Genomic DNA, 25,700 nt, shown 5'->3' with positions numbered 1-25,700 from the left:
GCATGTTAGGGTAATTAGGCAAATTATTGTATAATGGCGGTTTGTTCTGTAGAATATTGAAAAAAATATAGCTAAAAGGGGCTAATGATTTTGACATTAAAATGTTTTTAAAAAATTAAAAACTACTTTTATTCTAGCCGAAATAAAACAAATAAGACTTTCTTAATAAAAATATTATCAGACAAACTGTGAAAATGTCCTTGCTTTGTTAAACATCATTTGGGAAATATTATAAAAAAGAAAAAAAGTTCCTCGTTCCATCTATTAGTAAAAGAGCTTTTATGTTTAATCGTCCAATAGATTGCAATAATTTACCTGCTAACATTCGTTTCATTGCATCATTTAAGGTGTTTAAGCAAACTTTGCTGTCATATTTTACTTTTGACTGTACTTGTTTTTTCTGAGGATGTTATTGTTTATGTGGTGATTTGATTTACTGATCTGTATATCTTTTTGTACTATGTATACTACTTCCCCTTTTGTTAATGTTTTTTATTTTTTGAGTGTGTTTTTTTGGATGTTTTGTTTTTGTCTTCTGGTGTTATCATTATATGATTGTCATTAACTGTGGTGCCCCCTTAAAAATGAGATGGTACATCTCAAGGGGTTTATCCTAACGAATAAATAAATGTACATTTAAGAAACAACACCATTTCTAGGGGTTTTTATTCAGAAAGTAGAGTTATTTAATTGTTGTTTTAATCAACACTTTTTCAGCATCAATATTAATTAATATTCTCCTTATTATACTTTGTTATTATTGTACTATTTCATATTATTTATTAAATTGATATTATAAACAAACCATTACAAAATTATAATTTTTAAAAATCACTTAGGCCACTAATGGCAGGAGAATTGTTTATTAATAAAGTAAAAGAGGTCAAACACAATAATATTTCAACTTTTCTAAAACAAATTGTATATTTGATTATTTAATTGAATATGAATATTTAAAATTAAGTAAACTAACATTATATTATTGTATTATAATTACTACATTACTCTTATTATTAAATTAAAATGACACACAATGATAAAAACATTATTAACTAAATTAATTAAATATTGAATCTTCTGAAATATTTCTAGGCCACACACACTAATACACTGTAAAACCCAAAAAGTTAAGGTAACTCAAACTATTAGAGGAAACCGATTGCAACAAACCATTTAAGTTCAAAAACTAATCCTAATGAGTACTGTGAACTTAATCCATTTAAGTACATGAAGCAATCTGAGCACAGCAAAACCCACTAAATGAACAGAACTCAAACCAACTGAGTACTGTTACAACTTAATAAGTTAATGCAACTCAAACCATTTAAGGAAACTGATTGCCACAAACCATTTGAGTTAAACAAAAAAAAAATCATGTATATGAGTACTGTGAACTTACTCCATTTAAGTTGAAGTACTGATGTATTTACTTAACTCATTACCTTCAACACAGTTCAAAACTAACCTTCAGTCAATTCTGAGTTAACTACACTCATTTCATTTGATAAAGTTGACTGATGGGTTTTACAGTGTAACAGCAGCAGCTCCATTAATAGTTTAATATATTCATAATTGCTATTATTTGTATTTATTTATTATTGTTGTTGTTGTTATTACTATTCTTATTATTATTATGACATTTTTAAATTATTATTAGAAAAAACATTATGGCACAAAGGACAAAATTATTAAAACATTAAATAATCTGCACTATTTCTACACCAGTAGGAAGGTTCAAAATGAATGGCTCTACTGATATCATTTTCATTAAAAAATGATTTATGAAAATTCTCTTAAGTGCTCGCAACCGTACAACTCCATAAATCAATCTAAACTCATATTACGCCTTTATTTTGTAGATTTACACGGCGTAAATGCTCTTTGCTTCGTTTTAAACCGTGTACGATCTAATCGACCCCTAAATCAACTTGCATCCTAAATCACAAGAGGTATTTAGGAGCTTTAAAAGCAAGTCAGCTTGCACCTTGTATCCTTCCCAAGATGAGATATGATTACATCCGGAGTTTTATGTTCAGCACAAGAAAAGAAATATCACTAAATGACCACGAACTGAAGAAAAGCTCTGCTGTCTGAGGACGACGCCAAAGCCGGGTCCCAGCCCTCAAATAAAAGGGGCGAAAGAGGGTCTGTTTTATTTGGAGGTTTTTTCGCAGATGTCCGAGGGCTATGCGTCCGTTTTTGAAGTGTGCTGGCCTGGACTAAACCTGCAGAGCTACAAAGGGCTGTCCACATAAAACTGTCCCTCTCATTAGGCCACTTCCTCATGTAAGCTTAGGTGACAATTTTATGGTCCCAGCACTTCAACAATCACAGGGACGCAAACTGCTTTAATTACTTCACTTTTACATTCTGCTGGAGAGTGTGAATGAGTGTGAATAAAAAAAATTAAACACAAATTTTCTTTACTGTGTGTGTGTGTGTTGCATTTTTTGCTCCACTTTTTATAAATTGTGCAATTACAAACATCATTCAATCAGACCCATTTCTGTTTAATGGAGATAAAAAAAAATTCAACACATTGATAAACATAATAGTTTTAGTAACTCATTTCTAATAACTGACTTATTTTATCTTTGTCATGAAAACAGTAAATAATATTTGACTAGATATTTTTCAAGACACTTCTATACAGCCTAAAGTGACATTTAAAGGCTTCACTAGGTTAATTAGGTTAACTAGGCAGGTTAGGGTAATTAGGCAAGTTATTGTATAACGATGGTTTGTTCTGCAGACTATCAAATAAAGTATAGCTTAAAGGCGCTAATAATATTGACCCTAAAATGGTTTGAAAAATTAAAAGCTTCTTTAATTCTAGCTAAAATAAAACAAAAAAGACTTTCTCCAGAAGAAAAAAATATTATCAGACAAACTGTGAAAATGTCCTTGCTCTGTTAAACATTATTTGGGAAATATAAAAAAAAAAAAAAAAAAATTGGGGCTAATAATTCTGACTTCAATTGTACACATATACTGTACACATACACACACACACACACGCACGCATGCACACGTGTCCCACTTTATATCAATGATATTTATAAAAGTTATATAAACATCCAATACCTTATATGACATCAAAGACTTATGTTTGAAAATATAGCAATTCTATAACTATATATATATATATATATATATATATACATATATATATATATATATATACATATATATATATATATATATACATATATATATATATATATATATACATATATATATATATATATATATATATATATATATATATATATATATATATATATATATATATATATATATATATATATATACATATATATATATATATATATATATATATATATATATATACATATATACATATATATAGTTATAGAATTGCTATATTTTCAAACATAAGTCTTTGATGTCATATAAGGTATTGGATGTTTATATAACTTTTATAAATATCATTGATATAAAGTGGGACACGTGTGCATGCGTGCGTGTGTGTGTATGTGTAATATATATATATATATATTTATAGAATTGCTATATATATATATATATATATATATATATATACATATATATATATATATATATATATATATATATATATATATACATATATACATATATATAGTTATAGAATTGCTATATTTTCAAACATAAGTCTTTGATGTCATATAAGGTATTGGATGTTTATATAACTTTTATAAATATCATTGATATAAAGTGGGACACGTGTGCATGCGTGCGTGTGTGTGTATGTGTAATATATATATATATATATTTATAGAATTGCTATATATATATATATATATATACACACACACACACACACACACACACACACACACACACACACACACACACACACACACACACACACACACACACACACACACACACACACACACACACACACACACACACACACACACACACACACACACACACACACACACACACACACACACACACACACACACACAAGAACATCAAGAACATTTTCACAGTGTGTCTGATAATATTTTTATTCTGGAGAAAGTCTTATTTGTTTTATTTCAGCTAGAAAAAAGCAGTCTTTAATTTTTAAACACCATTTTAAGGTCAAGATTATTAGCCCCTTTAAGCTATAGTTTTTTCGATGGTCTACAGAACAAACCATGTTATACAATAACTTGCCAAATTAACCTGCCTGGTTAACCTAATTAACCTAGTTAAGCCTTTAAATGTCACTTTAAGCTGAATACTAGTATCTTGAAAAATATCTACTAATATATTATGTCTTGTCATCATGGCAAAGATAATAAAAAAAATCAGTTATTAGAAATAAGTTATTAAAACTATTATGTTATTATTAATCTTCTCTCCGTTAAATAAATAAAGAGGGAAAACATAACCAGGGGGGCTAATAATTCAGGGGGTTTAATAATTCTGACTTCAACGGTGTGTGTGTGTGTGTATAGATATAAGTATAGAAATATGTATGTATGCATGTGTTTGGGAGAACATGTGTGCAAGAGAGAAATAAGTTAAACTCCATGAATTAATTAAAGCAATATCTTAAGTTAAACCATAACTTTCTCTAGATCTTTTGCTCCATTTGACCATATTTTTCCCACACAGATAACATAAACAAAAGAAATCTGAATTGTGAAAAAAAAAAAAGAAAAACTTTGAATGCATTTTGTATTATGAATGAAGGAAGCCATGCAAACTACTCAGAATGCATAATGAATTTTATACATCATATGTCAAATGAATTAGCATGTAAAACTCAGTGAAAGGGACAGGGGAGACTCTAGCTAATTGGCAGCAGGGCTTCATGCATAATTATTGGCGAAGCGTCTCCGGCAAACCTCTCTGTGCCTGAATAACGAGAGGAGAGCGAGAAAAAACAAAAAGAAAAGAAAGGGAGAAAAAAAAAAACAAAGGCCAAAGGCTGGAAGGAGGAGGAGAGATTTCGACAGCAGCTCATCATGACGATGATAAACCTGCGATTGTCCATCAATACCGTGTAGACAGAGACAAAAAAAATGATGCGTCCCAGTTGAGCTGCTCTGAATTACTAAATGTATTTGTATTATTAAATACAGTGCTTTATCAGTTATGTATGTCTCCAGCTTTCCATTCTCAATAGAGAAGCTCACACTGAAAATATGAAAGCAACTGCCATCATATTTTAATCCTGAAAATAAACAAAAGGGCTATTTTTTTATCTGTTTACACTATTATTTCATTAAAGTGACAGAGTGTTTTTCTAAGTGTCTCCTCAGAAAATAAATAAATAAATATATGTATGTATGTACAGTATGTATGCATGTATATATATATATATATATATATATATATATATATATATATATATATATACCATTTCGTAATATTATACATTATAGCTTATTTCAAATAATGTTGGGTATTACTATCTATAATAGATCTAAAATGCTTTCTTAAAACAATAAATCAGACATAATATTTCTCAAGAAATGCCTCATTAATTAACCTATCATACAAAAACATATTTGAATAACGGATTTTACTGTAATGGTTTGGTTTTACTGTTTCTGTTTGTATATAACAGAAATATGAATAATGCTAATTAGAAAAAAAAAAAACAAGAAACTTAAGCTATTTAAATGTCTGGAAAGTGCATTCTTTTAATTCTAAAATTCTTTTGAGTTGAAGTCAAAATTATTGAAACCCTCTTTGAATTTTTTTCTCTTTTTTAATTATTTACCAAATGATGTTTAACAGATAAGGATATTTTTACAATATGCCTGATAATATTTTTTCTTCCGGAGAAAGTCTTATTTGTTTTATTTCGGCTAGAATAAAAGCAGTTTTTAATTTTTTAAAAACCATTTTAAGGTATATTTTTTTCGATAGTCTACAGATCAAATCATCGTTATACAATAACTTGCCTAATTATGCTTACTTAAAACAACAAGTTAGACATAATATTTCTCAAGAAATGCCTCTTTAATTAACCTATCACACAAAAACATATTTGAACAACAAATTTTATTATAATGGTGAAATCTCTATGTTTGTATCCAACAGAAATATGACTGATTTTAATGCTCATTAGAAAAACAATTTAAGTAACTTAAGCTATGATCTGGAAAGTGCATTTCTTTCAACTCTTGAATTCTTTTGAAATCTGTTTTCATAAAATAGTATAAATCCATAAACAGTTGAGGTCAGAATTATTAAACCCTCTTTGATTTTTTTTATATTTCCCAAATGATGCTTAATTGAGCAAAGAAATTTTCACAGTGTGTCTGATAATATTTTTTCTTCTAGATAAAGTCTTGTTTGTTTTATTTCGGCTAGAATAAAAACAGTTTTTAATTTTTAAAAAACATTTTAAGGTCAAAATTATTAGCCCCTTTAAGCTATATTTTTATTCGATATTCTACAGAATAAACTATAGTGATACAATAACTTGCTTAATTACTCTAACCTGCTTAGTTAACCTAATTAACCTAGTTAAGCCAATAAATGTCACATTAAGCTGTATAGAAGTGTCTTGAAAAATATCTAGTCAAATATTATTTACTATCATCATGGCAAAGACAAAATAAATCAGTTATAAGAGATGAGTTATCAAAACTATTATGTTTAGAAATGTGTTGAAAATGTGAGAAAAATCTCTCCGTTAAACAGAAATTGGGGAAAAAATAACAGGGGGAATAATAATTTAGGGGGTTCAACTGTTACTTGTTTTCAAAAAATATAGTTTCATGAACCAATTGATCACGCAATGAATCTTTATTATACTATGTTCAAATCTGTCATCATATGTACTGATTTGATGATGCAAACTGTCAAAATTCTAAAAAGAAAATTTAACTAATAACAAATGAATGTTTAAAGACTCAACGAAAGATTGAGGATAAAACAAATCGGTCATGTTCTCATTTCTCTTACCTGAGCAAGCAGATGCAGAGCTTGCAGCCGGACGTCAGCCGACAGAACCCAAACCTCTGCTTGCTTTCAATGTCTGTGAGCACAAACGTGAAGTTCTGGCCCACCTGAGTCGGAGAAACTCTGCAGGCCACCAAACAAACACACAAAAAGCACACATCATTTACAAATATATAAATCACACACACTACTTCAAGGATATATGATCCAAACACTGTAAACAACACCAACTAAATCTTATAATCCACAATCATAACTGACTTAAATATTAAAAAGGATCATCTTAATCTAATTTCACACCCATTTGAAAGCAGAAAGATACATTTTGTAGCCTCTAACAGCTGAAAGTGACAGGAGAGAGTCTTAGATCTCCACTAGATGGCAGCAATAAGGCTTCAGCAAAACGGCTTCAGCAAAACGGCAATGAACTTGTAACACTGCACATAAACTATACAACAGCACTTTCCATTTTTCATTTCCACAAGCAAACACACACCTTTATGTGGACTTTCCCATATAGACACGATGATCTTCATACTGTACAAACTGAATATTCTACCCCCATAAACCCAACCCAGTAAACAATCTGCATGCTTTCATTGACCAAAATACTCAATTCTGTGTGATTTATGAGCCGTTTTCCTCATAAATACCAATAAGTAGTAAATAAAACATCCTCACAAGGTCTAAATGTACTGATACTGTTGCATTAGTGGACATTGGACATTAGGAATGTAAGAAATACAAGGCACGCACACACACACACACAGGCTGTCTGTGAGAATATTATTGCGTCCTTCGGTCAGAACAGGCATTGTTTCCTTGTTGGATGAAGGTTTCGTTTATTCCGGCAGCGTTTAAATGAAGGGTCTGACATTAGGAACAGAAGTATGGAGGTGTGCGGCTCCACCCTGTGAGTCATTTGCGACAGCCTCTTGAGCATGTGTGAATGCGTGTTGTATAAACAAACATCCTCGTCTTTCCCAATTCACACATCGATTGGCTTATTTGCTGGGAAGCGAGAGGGATGTCCTACCTTTCCACGTCAAATGGGAAGCAGAACTTAGGCACTGTCTGCAGGACCTCCTGAAAAGAAATGAGAGAGGGGGAGAGAAAGAGTGAGACACACACACACACACACACACACACACACACACACACACACACACACATTACAGACCATTCAAGGGATAAGGCTTAATTAATGACTTGAAGATGACATGACAAGAGGATTATGTGATGAACAGATGACATGTTGCTAGGGTGTTTCTATGAGGTTGCTAACATGTATTGAGTGCCTAAAGAGTGTCGGTGTGAAGGCAAAAAATTGTGAATGTTTATGTTGCTAGCACACATTGTTATTCTTTAGGTGAACACTTAATCCATGCTGAAGTTAATCCAGTGAAGAAAATGGTAATCTTCAAAGTCTGACTATTTGTTTCTACGTTTGGAGCGGCCGTCCTTTACTTTTTACATCAGTTTGAACACTTCAGCCACAATATTCTTAAACACCATTAGTTCTAGGGAATAACGAAAAATTTGTACCAACAAATCCATGCCTGTCATGTTGTGGTTGCCAGATTTTATTCTGATATAAGCTTAAAGGAATTTTCGCCAATTTTGTTGTGTATTTAGTAAAAAAAAAATGAAAAAAGTTAAAAAGTCTAAATTCAAGTCTCTGTGATGTTATGGTTGCCAGATATAATTCTGACATTAGCTTAAAATAATTTTTACCCATTTTGTTTCGTGTATTTAAGTGTGTGTTGTGCGTTTAGTGGGAAAAAAAGTTTAAAAAGCCTAAATTCAAGTCTCTGTGATGTTATGGTTGCCAGATATTATTCTGATATAAGCTTAATGGAATTTCCGCCCAATTTGTTTTGTGTATTTAGGTGTGTGTTGTGTATTTAGTCAAAAAAAGTTTAAAAAGTATAAATCCAAGTCTCTGTGATGTTATGGTTGCCAGATATTATTCTAATATAAGCTTAAAGGAATTTTTCACCCAACTTGTTTTGTCTGTATCATCTGTTTATCTCATAAACTGTGTTAACCAGAGTTGTTAATCAATGTGATTAATGTTTTTAATCATTACTAATTGGCTGGAAAAATATTATCAGACATACTGTGAAAATTTCCTTGCTTTGTTAAACATCATTTTGGAAATATTTAAAAAAAAGACAAAAAAATTCAAAGGGGGCTAATAATTCTGACTTCAACTATGTATATTAGTTAGGGCTGCACAATATATAATTTCAGCATTGATATCGCAATGTGGGCATCGCAATAGTCACAATCGCAAAAATATGCAATGTCCAGTCTGAATTATAATTGACCAGGAGGTATAGAATTGTTTTTAATAACTGTATTTATATGGATTTTATATGATTTATGCAACAATTTTTTTATATATTTTTTTTAGAATTTTTATCTTGTTTCTAGTCCAAATATCTACATTTCACATTAAAAAAAAAAAAAAAAAAAAAAAAAAATTATATATATATATATATATATATATATATATATATATATATATATATATATATATATATATATATATATATATGTATATATATATATATATATGTATATATATATGTATATATATATATATATATGTATATATATATATATATATATATGTATATATATATATATATATATATATATATATGTATATATATATATATATATATGTATATATATATATATATATATGTATATATATATATATATATATATATATATATATATATATATATATATATATATATATATATATATATATATATATATATATATATATATATATATATATATATATATATTTCATTTACCCCACTGGCAGATAATTTCTTCAAAACAAGCAAAATCTCTTGATTTTCACTTATTCCTTCTGACAGATAAAGCTCACCAATATTTTTACTTGGTCTATTCTATATATTTAGACTAGAAACAAGATAAAAAAAGTAAGAGAGCATTGATACTGTTTAATGTCTGTACTCGAATACTGTTTGACTCCGTCAACCAGTCAAATACTGCTATTCAAATATCTTCTGAAACATATATATATATATATATTTTTTTTTTTTTTTTTTAAATAAAAATGGCTGCATGCTGTATCCTGCCAAAATAAAAGTAGCAAAAACTTTACATGTCTACAACACAGAGATAAAGACTACACAGTTGTTTTCAAATCACAAGTCGAACTGATTAGTGTAAAGTACACCTTCTGCATGGCTTTGGCTTGTGAGGCAAAATGCGTAAAGCAGTTCCAAAGAACTACCTGTTAAGCAGAACAGTGGATGGCAAATGAATGTGCAAACCAATGGATTTAAAGGGAAACTCCACCAAGCTGATGTAGAGGGGAGGGTGATCAGAGGCTAAAATAATTAGCGGCCATTAGCTCATTGATCGTTTCGCTTGTGGTGTGGGGACGACGGAGGTGACAGCAGATTGTTGGGACAATGGCTGAGTAGCACCAGGGGTTTAGTGGAAGAAAGATTGGGAGTGTGTGTGTGTGAGTCGGGGGGTGTGTGTTGGCGAAAGGAGGCCCAGCCTTTGGGGCTTTACCTTACTGCACAGCCCCAAAGGGAGAGTCCTAGCACCAGCAGCATATGGATTTCCATGGCCATATGGGTTAGCCACGTCTGGCCAGTCCTGCACTGTAGACTAGCCATGGGGAACTGCCAGTGATCCCTTGTTCAAAGTACAACAAGCTGCGACCATTCAAAAAGAACAGCAGCTGGGTAGCTCAAATGCAGCTTGCACATCCATACCTGCGCTTTAAAACAAAATTAATCTTTCAGTGTGCATGTGTGTGTGTGTGTGTGTGTGTGTGTGTGCGCGTTGTGCAGCGAGGGTGTCTGTTTTTATTTGCGTATATATGCAGGCGCGGATGATGACTGGTTGCTGTTTTTCTCGGTGGGAGGCGGTGGTGCTGATGGGGGAAGACAGAGTGAGAGAGTTAGTATGTGATACAGAGAGCGGCGAGGAGATTGAAGGCTCTGGCAGGCGAGAGAGGAACGTTGGCAGCGGCAGAAACATCCTCGCCGTGTCGTGGCGCGGCGGATGACTGTACGGCAGTAAAGCTGTCACGCGCACACAAGCCTGATGTTGCCGTATGTGACTGCTACTATCATTAACTCCTATAGGCGCTTCCCCCAAGTGTTTATGCCAAGCTGTGCCACGCTTTTGCAGAAGCGTATGCAAACGGATGCTACGCAAATAAAATTGTCTCCTTCGCAGATGCAGAAGTTGTCGCTGGTCCAACGCTGGCCTGCTTGACGCCAGTCAACACTGGTCCCTGCTGTCAATCAGAGCCGCTTGACAGAAACGAGCAACAGAATTCACAGTGGAAATCACGTTCGGACTAGACGACAGGCAGTTTGTGTAACAACATGCGCAGTTTATGCGTTTCTAATTCTGTGCATGGTGAAAACAGTTTAAAGAATTCAATGAGACCAAGAAAAGGCATAATTAAGACTACTGAAACATCTGCCTTTTGGGGATAATGAAAAGAGTGTCAATATGACGGAGTAAAAATACTTTTGATCATTAAATGAAAACCATAATATTGGACCCAACTGACTTAAACTTGCACACACAAAACAAAAAACTTTGTCTTTTGCAGAAATTGCATGGAGTACATGATGCCAAAACCTCCATTTTAGGAGTGAACTTCTTCTGAAGGTCTTCTGTAAATAAAGGTATTTAAAGGTATTTAAATAAAGTCACTGGGGCAGTTCCTTTTCGAAAGGAACAAAATTGTACCTGAAGGGTCCATAATGGTACTTTTTGGTACATTGGGGTACTAATATGTCCCTTTGAGGTACCAATGTGGGTATAAATATGTATCTTTTGAAAAGGTACTGCCTCAGTGACAGCTGCTGTACCTTTATTTCTGAGAGTGTAGGGTACTCGGTACTTTATCGGTAACAGACCGAAATATCGTTAAGAACTGACGTTTACGGTTCTGTTATTATTGCTGAATGAACATTACTTACAGTAGCATCATTTAACTGAGCAACCTTTTCTAATTTGCAATTTTTGATGTTCATCTCACATGAGAAATGCTTGTGTTTCAGGCAAGAGCGTCATGTATAAAAACCTTTACAGTTCTCGGTTGTGAGCGCGCCAATGTCTGAAAAAATATGGATGACGCCACAGTGCCTTTTCCCATTAGAAGCTTTGAATGCAAAACGCCTTATGACAAGCACAAACTGTTGCAAGACATCCGCTAAATATGCCTGGGCATGCGCAGAAGGACTACCAGAGGTGGAGCCGCAAAATCAAGCTTTCAACCAAACGCTTGTTCGTCAAATCAACCACGCCAAACTACTCATTTGACTGCCCGCATCTGCACTATGATAAAGGCTCGCTAAAAAATTATAAGCATGCAATAATATACGATTTATTAAAAAACTGCGTGATGTAAGCTCTTTTTAATAGTTTAATTAAAACTAAATATGTTGGACTCCAAAATAAACGAGTTAGACTAAGCTATGGTGAGAACAAAAAATATTTCTCTCATAACAAGTTGTTGTTATTTCTCCCCTATGAAGATAATAAAGACCATTTGTAAAATATGAGCAATTACATATAAACAACACATACATTTTTACAAAATTTTTAATTTTAATTAGCATTTATATTAGCAAAAGATACCGCAGTATTTCTAAATATCAACAGGATATTTGCACATCCCAACACTATAGAAAATAATCCTTATCAATTTGTACAAAAAACTTAGCAGTAATACATCAACTGACTTCCATCAGCTGCTGGAACATCGCTTGTATATTGTTTATTATTATTTTTTTCCTCCATTTTCATTTGATTTATTCGATGCCTTAATATCTGGCAAAGAGGAATTTACATTAATTTTAAGATTTATTAGGTGTTTTAAAAAGAAAAGCCAATGCAGAATGATGTAAATAAATAATACAGAACATTTACAGTTCTCTTTTTATATAAGAATCTCTTTTTCTAGAATGTTTAATATCTTTAAAACCGCAAATTCAATAGATTAACTCAATAACATGCAAAAACTCAAAATATCAGAGGCGTCCTGTAAACCAAGTTTGAATAAGGTTACAGGAGATCTATGTGGAGGTCAGCTAACATTAGTTTGGTCTTCCTAATTATTATTTCAGACCCACAAAAGGAATTACTGCTAGATAACGATCACTTGTTTTCTCTGACATGACGTTCGGCATGTATCAGCAAACAAAAGCCCACATTTAACCGAATGAACAGTGTTCCACTAGATCCTGTATGTCAGACAGTATAGTTTATGGCCCAACAACTCATTCCATCATGGTAAAATAACACAGAAAGCGAACATTGGTACTTCAATCCCCTCCTGAAGCACCGCCGGTCTGCTTAGAGAAGCTGTCAATCACAACTCTCAATCACGATGACATGCCTCGTTTTTATAGCATTAAATTACTGGCTAAAAACATACTGTTTACTAAAATGAACAACTGAACCTATATCAGCATGATAACCAGTGCCTCAATTGACCAAAACCATCTTTCAGGAAATTTTATTGCAAGTGTAATTCACTTTTTATTTGGGCTCAAGTCTCATTGGTTAACATGGGGAAGGCGGGCTTTATGATTTGTACTGCAGCCAGCCCTCAGGGGGCGATCTAAAGTACGGGAGCATCACTTAACTCTTGGTGCGCAAAGTCTGTAGAGTCTCGCGCTAAGCGCACAGCTCGTAAGCTTGCGGAGTGAACCAAACCTGTTGTATTTCCTGAGTGGACAGCGACAATGTCCGTCACAACAAACTCAACAAGCTGTTTTCTTGTATAAGCAGAAACGCGAGCAATTAGTATATTATTAGTTAAATAAACCCACACATTTGGTTACAATAAAAACAATAATCTTTTCTGAAGTAGCTTAAATAAATCTTAAACATTAAAAATGCTTTGAAATCAGCTGTATTTAAAAGTATAGCCAATGAATAGCCTTTATAATAAAAGAAATTATAAAAAACAGATTATTTTTAAATTGCAAGATGCTCCAAAGCTGTATTAAAAACACAGTTAACTCCCAAAACTTCGTCAAGTCATTTATGTAAATACGTTAATGAAAAATCATAAAAATTCTCTCATTTAACTGTTTTAATTTACATTAAAACGTAATAATAAAATAAAGTGTTGTTAATTCTGTTTATTTTTTTTTTTTTTTCATTAAAAAAGACACTACAAAAAGTATCAATAAGAGAACTGTTAAAGTACCGAACCGATAAGTGGTCTCGATAAAAGTAGTAATACCATTAAAAAGAGAAGATGGTAAAAACTCATATTTTTAAGACAGCATTTTTTGGATTCTTGATTATTCTAATGCGTTTATATTTTAGACTGTTTTATGTATATTTGTATTTTATTGAATGTTTGATTTCTCTGTAATTACAGAGCACTTTGGTTTTTTATTATTATTATTATTATTATTTATCATTATTATTTATTTTATTTTATTTTATTATTACTTATCCCTAGTCATCTAAAAGATTTTTGGGGGCAAAAGACGTGGCATAAATATCACAAATACTTTTATTTGAACTAGTTTCAATGGATATGAATGGATTTTAATTCAATGGTAAATTTCGTCTGGTGCAACTCTGCTTCCAACATCCAAGAGAAACATTCTCCTCCAGCTTTCAGGAGATCCAAGTCTCGGCACGCATGTGCACTACACACTTCTTTTTTCCTCTTTCCGTTTTATTACTATTCATCCAGGTGATCAGGGGACTATACCAAAGCGTGCTCAGGGAGGAAAGTCGGATCATGTAAAGAGGTGTAACGCGAGTTGGTATCGTTCCTGTTGTTTGCTTGTACTGTTTTTCCCCCTCTCTCCCTACCTCCCTCCCAACCATTTTCCCAAGACAAAAGAATATAAAACAGCTAATGCATTTACAACTCACTGGAGGAGGCAGGGTGAACTCTGCAGGCTGCATTATTTATTTACTGTTGAGACAGGGATATCACTCAATGAGACAGCAGTCTCCATTCCCCCCTGGTCCCACTGCGGAGGCCTGCAATCACAGCTTCTCCTCTATCACTATCTCTCTCTTTCTCTCCTCTGCTGGCAGCATTTATTACCGCCCCACGCTACCGGGAGACACTACCGCTCCCTCTCTGAACTCCCTACAGAGGAAGGGAGCTTCTCCTGGGCTGGATGGGAGCAGAAGATCCAGCACTGGCATCAGCGGCAGCAGCAGATATCAGGGGATGTGCTGCTATGCTCGGATTCTGCATAATGACGACGTTCACACTGCAAGTCAAACTGGGGGATTCTGATAGTGTGGGTGCAAGATCAGAAACAAATCATAACCCAGATGTAATCACAGTGTCAAGGACTAGATGATATGAAAAAGGAATACATAAGGATGAATATAAAAGTATATATAAGTGACGAATACCCAATTTCAAAACTTATTTATTAAATTTGATTCTAAGGCCATGCCCACACATACACGAGCCACCTGGTGACGATATTGACACTTTTATACTCAGTTTACATCAAACAGGGAATTAAGTATACTTCACGAGTAAATTGCATTTCAAGTCAATGTAAACATGAGAAAGAGGCTGATTACCATCCTACGGTTAAACAATGTAAAATAGGCAATAATTTGCCGTGAATGCGCAGAAATTGCTTCTTTTCTCATCTTCCGTGTTTAGAGTGAACTCAGCCATGTTGGCCAATCAAAGAGGGGAAAACTTTTATACTCAGTTTACATCAAACGGGGAATTAAGTAAATTCACGAGTAAATTGCATTCAAGTCAATGCAAATGTGGTACAGAAGCAGATCACCATCTCACGGTTGAACAATGCAAAATATGCAATTCATTTGCCGGGAACGTGTAGAATTTGTCTCATTCACATCTTCTGTGTTAGAGTATACGCAGCCATGTTGTCCAATCAGAGATGTGAAAACAGTGCGCACGTTGACGTCATGAAGCTAAAACTAAGGTTACTAAACATGACCACACTGTTCCCAGAGTTTTGGAATTTCTTTGCCCTAGTTTTCAGCAAGTAGCGGTTTCAGTCACCTGATAAAGTTGTTGTGATACTATTAATTAATCTTACGATACTATTACCAGCTAAAGTATCACGATACCAAGTAGCATCGCGATACTGTAATTCAGGGGTCAACAAACTTGTTCCTGGAAGGCTGGTTTCCTGCAGATTTTAGCTCCAACCCTAATCAAACACACCTGAATGAGCTAATCAAAGTCTTACTAGGCATACTTGAAACATCCAGGCAGGTGTGTTGAAGCAAGTTGGAGCTAAACCCTGCAGGGACACCGGCCCTCCAGGACCAAGATTGGTGACCCCTGGTGTAATTCATAACTCTAATTATAAAGAAAATAGTCGTGATACTACTATAGTACAGTGCAACCCTATAACCTGACACTACATTTTTTGTGTGGACAAACATCCAATCCACATAGGAATAAAGAAAGTGGTTTTAAAAATACCCATGTCGTGTGGACAGGTGCCATGAAATTGGCTAAATGAGATATTTTCATGAAGACAGAATAGTAATACTGTTTGATCAGGCCCTCCTGATTAATCAGTATGACATATTCGTTTAAAGGCTGGCCGATTAATCAGATTTTATTACGCAAATGCAGTGGATGCTACAGCACCTGCGATTGTCATGCACATATTATGAAGGAAACACGGGTCTGTGTTCAGTAGTAAATCTCCTGCACAAGTCAGAGGGCGCTCTTTTGTGGAAACGCCAAACATAAAGAGATCCAGAAATCATAGCTCTGCATTATAAAGAGAATATTTGACTGCTTTCATTCAGTCAATGTGTCTAATAACCACAATACAATAGAATCATCTTACAGAAGAATTTATTTCAAACACTTGACTGAAGTTTTTAAGTAAGTTTGGAGTAAAAACATGTTGTTAAATGGTATTTTTACTTGTAGCATTTAATACCCGTAGTTTACAGATAATGTCTGTCATTACCACAGAACAATTATCTTGATTTCATTATCGCGCCATTAAATCGTTTTCAAAGTTTGTGCAGCTTGTCAGTGTACTATTATTCTGTGTAGTAATTGCTGCTCCATCTGAAAGCATGTGCTAGAGTTAAATTAAAATACCTTTACTAACAAAATATGCATGAAAAATTGCCTTTAATTAATTACAAAGCTCTAATTAATTTTAGGGTAAACATAAAATGAAAGAACAAACAAATATGTTTCCTACACTAAAAATGTGGTTGCCTTAAATTTTTAAGCTGAATCAAATTAACTGTATAAGTCTATTGAACTTATATTATGTTAACCTGACTAAAAACAGCTTGTGTAACTTACAGTACATCATTTTGTTAGAACATGATTAACTTAATTTAAGTTACAATGACTAATTCATAATAATTAATAATTTTTTACAGTGTAGTGCAACTATTTTTTTATTATGACTGTAGCTATTTCTTAAGTTCAATTTACAATATTACAACTTTATCTTTGCACAACGGGGACTGTTTGAGGTGACTGCAACGATGTTGCATAATTGAGCATTTCAATTTTTTGCTCTAATAACAATAAATGCATCTCTCCTGATGCACATTTTTGCAAAATTGAAACTATTTGCCATTAGTTTTTACTAGTTATTTAAATTAGGTTATTCACTAAGTTGTTCACGAAGTTATTTTTAAAAAAAGTTTTTCAAAGTCACTCTTAATTTTAAGGTACAATTTATTTAACAACTTTTTCTATTAACAAGCCATTAACTAGGCCTGTCATGATATCTATTTTTTTTTGTTCTACAATATAATGCACACAAATATACTGCAATACACAATAAAATTGTCATTTTATGCCACTGATAATATAATGCCAGAAAGAATGACAACATAATACTACAACAATGCAAGTACACTCTTTCAAAGAACACATAATATTTTATTCTTAAAAATATTTAATTAAAAATAGTCATTTTAACAATTTATTATTTAGACATTGGAATCAGAATGTGAAAACACATATCCTAGATAAATAATAATACAATGTGGAAGGTAAAAACGTAACAGAAGCTGCGATATCTGCTACTAGATCTATTTTCAGTTGTCAGCCACATCAAAATATGCTAAAGCAATTTATAGTAAAAACTACTGTGTTTTTAACCATACTGACAGCGATAGAAATGTTGCACAATCAACTAAAATGTTGCTAGAATTGATTTTTATGTATGGCCGTTATATTTTGCAATCACCAAAAATGATTCAGGTTATGACCATGTGTTGTGCGATAAGTTGATATATTGATTATTGTAACCGGTCTACCAATAACCATGACTTTAAGTTCAATATCCTTGTAATTTTAGTTAATTAATAGTTATTAAGGTAGATATGGTATTAAGGATGTAGAATAAGATCATGCAGAACATGTTGTTTATGAGTAGTAAACAGCAAATATCTTAATAATAGACAGCTAATAAGCCACTATTTAATATTGAGAATTGATAGACTAAAGTGTTACCAAAGTCAATCCTTCGTTCACTCATTCCTTGAATTCATCAATAGGATGCAATTAAGTGTACATGAAAGTTTTAATAATGAGCATTGTTCATCCCAACACCAAGGAACGGTGAATATAAACGTGCTGGAAAATTATTTCCATTAACTGCAGCTATTTCACAAAATAGTGAAAGTATTTCTTGTATTAACTTTTCATTTTAAACTCAGAAATATGCCTCTATATAAAACATATCTGTGTCACATCTGTGAGGCTGAAAAAAAAAAAAAACAGACATGGGCCACATTCAGCTGCAGCATGAACGTAGCCAATGTTACTAGGTGACGTGAATGTTAGAGTTGAATATTTAGATGGGAACAGCAAGACAGGAATGGGGGGGGAGAGAAAAAGAGAGGAAAAAGAAAAGGGAGAGAGAAAGATGTTGTGAGCGGGAACTAAGCGGTGCTCCGGATGAGCGAGTGAAATGCATTTCTTCATTCTGTCAATACTGGGATGAAGGTGTGGGAGGGGGGAGGGATATGTGGAGAGAAAGAAAACGAGAGAAAGAAGGAGTGAAAGCATGAGAACTGAGAGGTATAGACAGGCAGGCAGACGAAGATAGGATAGGGGAGAAAAGAGAGACAAAGTAAGAGAGAGAGAGAGAGAGACAGGAATAGAGAGAGAGAGACAGCAAACTCCCCCTTCTCTCTCTCCAAGCTGGTGGGATTCCTCCCCAGGGGTTTCTGTCTTTAAACCTCCATGCTCTTTAAAAATTCTGCCAGCCAGCAGGTCTACACGGCGCTATGGAACTGTCTCCAGCAGGGGAGAAGTGTGTGATTGTGTGTGTGTGTGTCTGAGGAAAGACAGAGAGAGAGAGACAGAGACTGGCAGAGCCACCATGCTGACGGCACCGAGATCCCAGTGACAGGTTCAAACCCAATCTCCCCACAGGTCAGTGTTCACTGTACCCCCAAACCCCAATTAAGTCCTGCTTCTTCTTTCTGCACATCCCTCTCTCTCTCTCTGGGTGTCAGAGAATGCGGCCATAACACATGCAGCGCCCTGTGGTTATTATGACGAAAACGCTACTGGCTCCAAAATCAAATGCATCTACGACTACAAATAGAGTTTCAGACTTTTTTGAAGAAAAATGTGAAAGATGCTCCAAACTTGCTGCCATGGTGTTAGAGTGTTGGTCATGGCTGCTATGCAGATGCTAAGGTATGGTTTTACGGCACTATGCAGTTGCTTACTGATTAGGGCTGGGCGATGTCGACCAATTTGGGATCGTACAATGTCTAATGTAAAACACTGCGATGGACAATGGCATCGTCGTCATAGGCGGAGGTGAATTCATTATTTATAAATAATTAATGAATTCATAATGAATTAATTATTTGTAGCCTACTATTTCAACTACCTGACCAGCATGGTCTTCGTTTTACCCATAAACAAAAAATAAAATTTAAAAAATAAGTTAAACACAAATTAGCACCTGTCAATCACTTTTTCAGCGGGACTCTGGCATGAATATGCAGAGTGATCTGTTTCGTAATAAGGGTGTTGACAAACTTGTTCAATAAAAAAGGTGCACAACCAACAGGAACCAACCTACAGTATTTGGGGTTTTCACTTAAATTACTACTGTAAGTACAAGCGTGAAAGTGAAAGATTGAAGCAGTGTACTAACACTGTGACATGTTACCTGATAGATTCAAAAGACAGAAGAGTCGTTAGAAAGAGACAAGATTGATCAACTATCACGTTTAACAACTATAGTGAGACGCGATCCAGAGGTACATCCTTGATAAACTGTCCGATGTGCACTGCTCTCTGGAGCACAGACGAGCGCGTGAGTGTGTGTCTGTGTGTGGTCATGTGATTTTCACGTGTTTTCAGCGGATGGAGGGCTGTTCAGAAATGCTAGGTGAAACACGGTGTGGATATGTATCATTCATTCTAAAATGCCATTTTAAAACTAAGATGCATTCGTGTAAACGGGGTCTAAGTGTGTATTTTTCACGAGCGTGTTGGCGGCAGGGGCGGAGGATCAGCGATGCCGGTTCAGCATCGTGTTGTCTATCGGCGACCGCATTGTCTATCGGCCCAACCCTATCACAGATGACAAAAAAACTCTATGGGATATCCATTTTTTAATCTGCAATATGAAACCGTGTTCTCATTCAGAACTAGGGATTTACCGCTACAATTTTTTTGGAACTGATCTGATCCCGATAATAAAGATTTTGAGTATCGACCAATACAGATCAGATCCACATACTGTGCCATTTTTTTTAAGCATAATACAGTTTCTACACTTCTGGTGATAAACTCAAATAATATGTCTTCTTTAGCACAAATAATAGACCTATAGACCTACTGTATATGACAGACCACACAATCTAACTAAAAACATGATGCTTGCTGTAAGCCAGGCTACATTATTTGAGCATTTGTTATGACATTGATCTGCTGTGGTCTAGCTTATGTTTCCTCTTTTTAATATTAAGATTTTTCTTTAAAACCTGTAATAGGCTGCCACTATTGACCCTAATCGTTGAAAAATAACCAGCCTTTAAAGCCTGATATTTTCCTGCAGTCTGAGGCTAGTTTTTATTAAACATTACCTTTTCTGTTAATGACAATCCATATTTCTAGAATTGCCCCGTCAGTTTAAATTTTATTAATTGCATCAACTACTTTGACAACAGCAACACCGTTGCGTGAATGAATGCCTGATGCATCAATTGAGACGCAGCGCGCTGCCCTCCGGAATCAGCGGACACTTTCAAAACTTAGCAGCACAAAGTGAAGAAAGGAGTGCGTTGAGAATCTGTCCAATGTATTATTGAGCCTTTTCTAATTTACAATTTTAGGCAGGCCTACTTTGTGTGTGAAGAGCAAGTAATAACCCTCTGTACTTCAGTGTTGCGAATACAATCTGCTGATCTAACAGACACAGCGCAACATGATTTAGAAACAGCAATGAACTCCTTGCTGCAGGTTACAATGAACCCATTTAATGCAAAACTAAATGCATTCATCCACTGATTATTTATTTTAACAGGAAGACATAGTCTTGGAGAAAGTTTTTCATGTTGTCAAAAGTGCGACACGCAGTTGATTGTGAATGAATGGAGAATAATTGACAGGCGCAGCGGAGGAAAGGGCTGAAGTGAACATGAATTTGAGCACTTGAATATTCCTCTGTGCTTTACATTAGACTGTAGAATGGCTTCAGAACATTTGGGATTTAGTAGGCCTACATGACAACTTTCTAGTTTCTTATAATAGGCTACATTCATGGGTTTTGCTGGCTTATAATTTAGATTGAATATAGCACACGTGCAAGATCGGATTTGGAATGGTAACAGCTGGCCGATACCCGATCTAGCAAAAAATATGCGGTATTGAACTGATATCCAATCCAAATATCGGGATCAGTGCATCCTATTCAGAATAGAGAAAAGCCATGGTCGTATTTCTATTGACTACTTGAATCCGGTTGTTTTGATAATTTGGGGTGCTGTAGTGCGAGACAGCCCTCCTGATTTGTATCTTTCCATTTTTCTTTCTGCTGTTTTGTGTCCATAAAAAGAGTTCCATAAAAAGACCTTATAGCTTTGTTTCGATATAGAAAAAGTTGTCTCTTCACAGCTGGTGTCTCCCGATTCATAAACAAATTAGTGTCTCTTTACAAAGTCTCTTAATTGTAGGTAGCTTGCCATGGGATGTGGTATTTTTCTACTAGCTGATCAAATGGCATAAAAATGTGACCATCAAATAGTCCTTGCAATGCTGTGGGGCCTTCAATTGTCCATGTCTGAAAAGCTTTGTCGCAATCCCTGGTAAGAAATGGTAAACGCTGGTAAACGCTGAGGTGAGTCGAGATTTACCTTTCATCATTCTGATATACTGACATAGCCTCACAGTACCAATTGTAATTAGGTTGTTACAGATCATCTTTACAGATTTAAACCTTTTGAAAAACAATACATTTAGTATATTTGGATATATGCTTAATGAACTTTCTATATCAAACTATACCGATTTGCATTAATCATACCTCCAGTTACCAATAATACTTCAATGGAAATTAAGCTGGTATTTCCATATATCTTGAAGGTCAAGCCCACCTACTGAAGAAGGAAGTGCTAAAGTGGAAAGCCTAATACATAAATATAGCCACTTCTGAACTACATTTTATATTTTTGCAACATTATTTTTGCACAATAGTCACCATTTCGGAAGACTGCAAAAATTATGCATAAATAAGAGTACTTTAAAACTATTTTGCTCCATTAACAACAACTGTAATTCTATTAATGCATTTTTTTTTTTACACAATTTAGATTATTGCACACAGAGATATTCGGAAAAAGTTATGGCCACCCTGTATTTTAAGATTAAAATTTTCCTATTGACAAATCATTAACTATGAAAAAGTATTAGGAAGGATTAGGGATGTAGAATAGGGTCATGCAGAACATGTAGTTTATAAGTTCTAATAAACAGCCAAACATCTTTTAAACAGCCAATATCCTAGAAACAGGCAGGCAACATGCCACTACTTAATCACAAAAATCTTTTTCCAAATCATTCATTCATTCATAAAAGTGCACATAAAAGAGATGCATTTTAATAATGGGCATTGTTCATAGAAGTGAACCAACAGGAGGTGCATTTTTAGATTTATATTTTAGATTAAAAGAGTTACCTTTTTTTTTAATAACATCCACAGATGAATTGTTCATCACAGAAATAGCAATGCGATTTACCAAAATCAATATGGTTTGTTTCGAATTCAAGTGTACTTATGTAACAAAACAAACAACAAAAATGTCAGCAGAAAGAAAACAGCAATTAAGAATGCATCAGCAAAAAAAATTTAAAAATTAAAATTAAAAATACTATAAATATTTTGATTTTAAATAGTAAAACGAAAGTGATGAAGATTTTCGAGAAGGGAAGATGCAGCATAAAGATACACAATAAAGAAATTGAGACAGTACAGGACTTTATATCCCTGGGTTCCATGATTAACCGAAATGAGGACACGACACCTGAAATCAAGAGACGGTTAACCCTTAGACGAAATGCAATGGTGAGCATGAATCTCATCTGGAAAAGTATGGATATCAGCACTGCAAATAAAGCAAGGCTAGTCAACGTAACCGTCTTCCTCATAACAGCCTATAGCTGTGAGACCTGGACGATCAAGAAGACAACTTCGAGTTGTGGTGCTGGAAGAGACTTTGTGCATCCCGTGGATAGCAAGAATGACCAACAATGAAGTGCTAGGGTGCTAAAAGCCAAAGACCTAACTGGAAACCAAGATTACCAAACAGAAATTTCCCTATTTTGGCCATGTCATGTGTAGCAAGTCACTTGGAAGGCAGTCATGCTGGGAATCGTCAGGGGAAAGGAGGAAAGGCCGCCCAAGAACTTGTTGACTCGATACTGTCAAATCTGATACCAACATGAGCATGCTCAAACTCCAAAATGACCAAAAATCAATCTCAATTGAACGGATAATTGGTTGACTAAAAATTAGTAAAATAGTACTGTAATGATGGTTTCTATTTCCCCAATTAAAATATACATTACTCAATATTTATTAATTTCAAAGCTCAATCAAATCAATCAAGTAATCAGGGAAAACACAATGATTAATTGGTCAATTGTTTGCTAAAATTCTACTGTCTACATGTCTTTAGGAATCATCATAGAGGTAAAAATGTTCAGATCAACAGTAAAATCTTAATGTAAACTGTCAACTTTCTTATCTCACAATTAAAATTTGTTAAAACTTTGTAACAACCTCTGGGTAACTAAACTTTTTGTTATCCTTTTATCTTTTAAGTGTAAAGCATTTAGAGAATTAAGTTTTAAAGGTGCTAAATAAAAATAACTTTATTGTTAGAATTATTTCACATAAATTTTCTCATAAATTTCTCATAAACAATTACAACTATTTCTCATAAATGCAGCTTTACTTCTTGTAAATGTATTTTTTTCCACCACTGCAACTCTTCCACCAGTTATAAATAGGTAGTCTTTGAAATCAATTTTAAAGCTTTAAAATCAGAAATAAATTCTGAAATCATTTTTATTTCATATGTCCAACAAGACCACAAACCGACGCAAAATTAATAATACCTGATCTCAGATAAGGCCATGTTCACCCATGACTCGGTCAGGCACTTTTGAGGTGCGATAGCTTAAAGCGTATCTTCTCTAATAGCACCGGTGCCTGATGCAACGGCACATCAATGGGGATAAAATAATCTTCTGCCTTCTCTGGACCCTCAAATCTCCAACCGAGAATCCTTTCATTACATTTTAATCGTATGCTGCTGGCTTGCCGCTTTTGACCCTGCACTACGCGCCTTTAATAAGTGCCGACTTCGCCCCTGGACCAAGGCAAAGTGCTAAAGGGGTAGCTCTTCCAGAGTTTCAAATTGACACAGGGCATTACATTTTCACTTGAAACGAGCCGAGCGGAGCGGGAGGTGGTTGATTTCTCTTCTTTAGCCCTCGTCTTCCTTTTCTTTTTCGCGGCTTCTTGCGCTGACCCTTAGGTGGTAAGAAGCTAATATTCGGTGTGCTGGCACAGAGGTTATTTCTTTCCTGCGCAAACACGCTGTCTGTGTGAGACTGCTTAAGGAAATGTAGCAGGTGATATATTGATCCTCTGCCCACTTAAAGAACTGACAAGTGCGTGACAGGACCGCAGGGACGAGACACGGGGCAGTGTGGATACACAACCTCCACTCTAACCACCGCAAGCCTTCCAACAGCAACTTCACCAGGCCTGTGGACACTGGAAACCAAAGTTTACAGTGCTATGCATGAGAAGGGGCTTTGATGAAACAAAAAATGGCCCCAGAGACAAAAATAGTGGTATGCAAATGAGGAAAATCTAATATTTTAAATTAATACAGACTTCTTTAGACTTCAATCTGATTTGCTCAATCAATGAGCTACTGTGTGGTTGCTAGGTGGTTTTCAAAGATATAAGGTGCTGCAAAGTAAAAAAAAAAAAGTCTACCTACAAGTCTTTATCACATAAAATGTATTTTAATTTCTAAAATACTAAATTAATAATAAAGATTCAGTCCAGTTAAGCTACTTTTCAGCCAATTTCATTCAATCAATAATACATAATGTGGTTGCTAGATGGTTTTCAAAGATATTAGGAGTTGTAAAGAAAAAAAAAAGGTCTATCTACAAATTCTTATGATGTAAAATTGATTTTAATTTCTAAAATTCCAAATAAATAATAAAGATTGAATTCAGT

General features: G+C 34.2%; 1 protein-coding gene across 4 annotated transcripts in view; it reads right to left on the bottom strand.

The window, feature by feature from the left end:
* dennd1b (DENN/MADD domain containing 1B) overlaps nt 1-25,700 on the bottom strand; it is a 196,126-nt gene that overhangs the window by 102,889 nt on the left and 67,537 nt on the right. For all 4 annotated transcript variants that reach the window (XM_073937880.1, XM_009296375.5, XM_073937881.1 and 1 more), the window contains 2 exons: nt 7,955-8,004; nt 6,922-7,041 (listed from right to left, as the gene is read on the bottom strand). In XM_073937880.1, the coding sequence (XP_073793981.1) occupies nt 6,922-7,041; nt 7,955-8,004 (170 nt within the window). The remainder of the gene's footprint in view (nt 1-6,921; nt 7,042-7,954; nt 8,005-25,700) is intronic.

Source organism: Danio rerio, chromosome 22 (assembly GCF_049306965.1).
Source record: "Danio rerio strain Tuebingen ecotype United States chromosome 22, GRCz12tu, whole genome shotgun sequence".
Taxonomy (NCBI): domain Eukaryota; kingdom Metazoa; phylum Chordata; class Actinopteri; order Cypriniformes; family Danionidae; genus Danio; species Danio rerio.
Note: the sequence above shows the minus strand (reverse complement) of the source record. Positions and strands in the feature narration are given on the sequence as shown.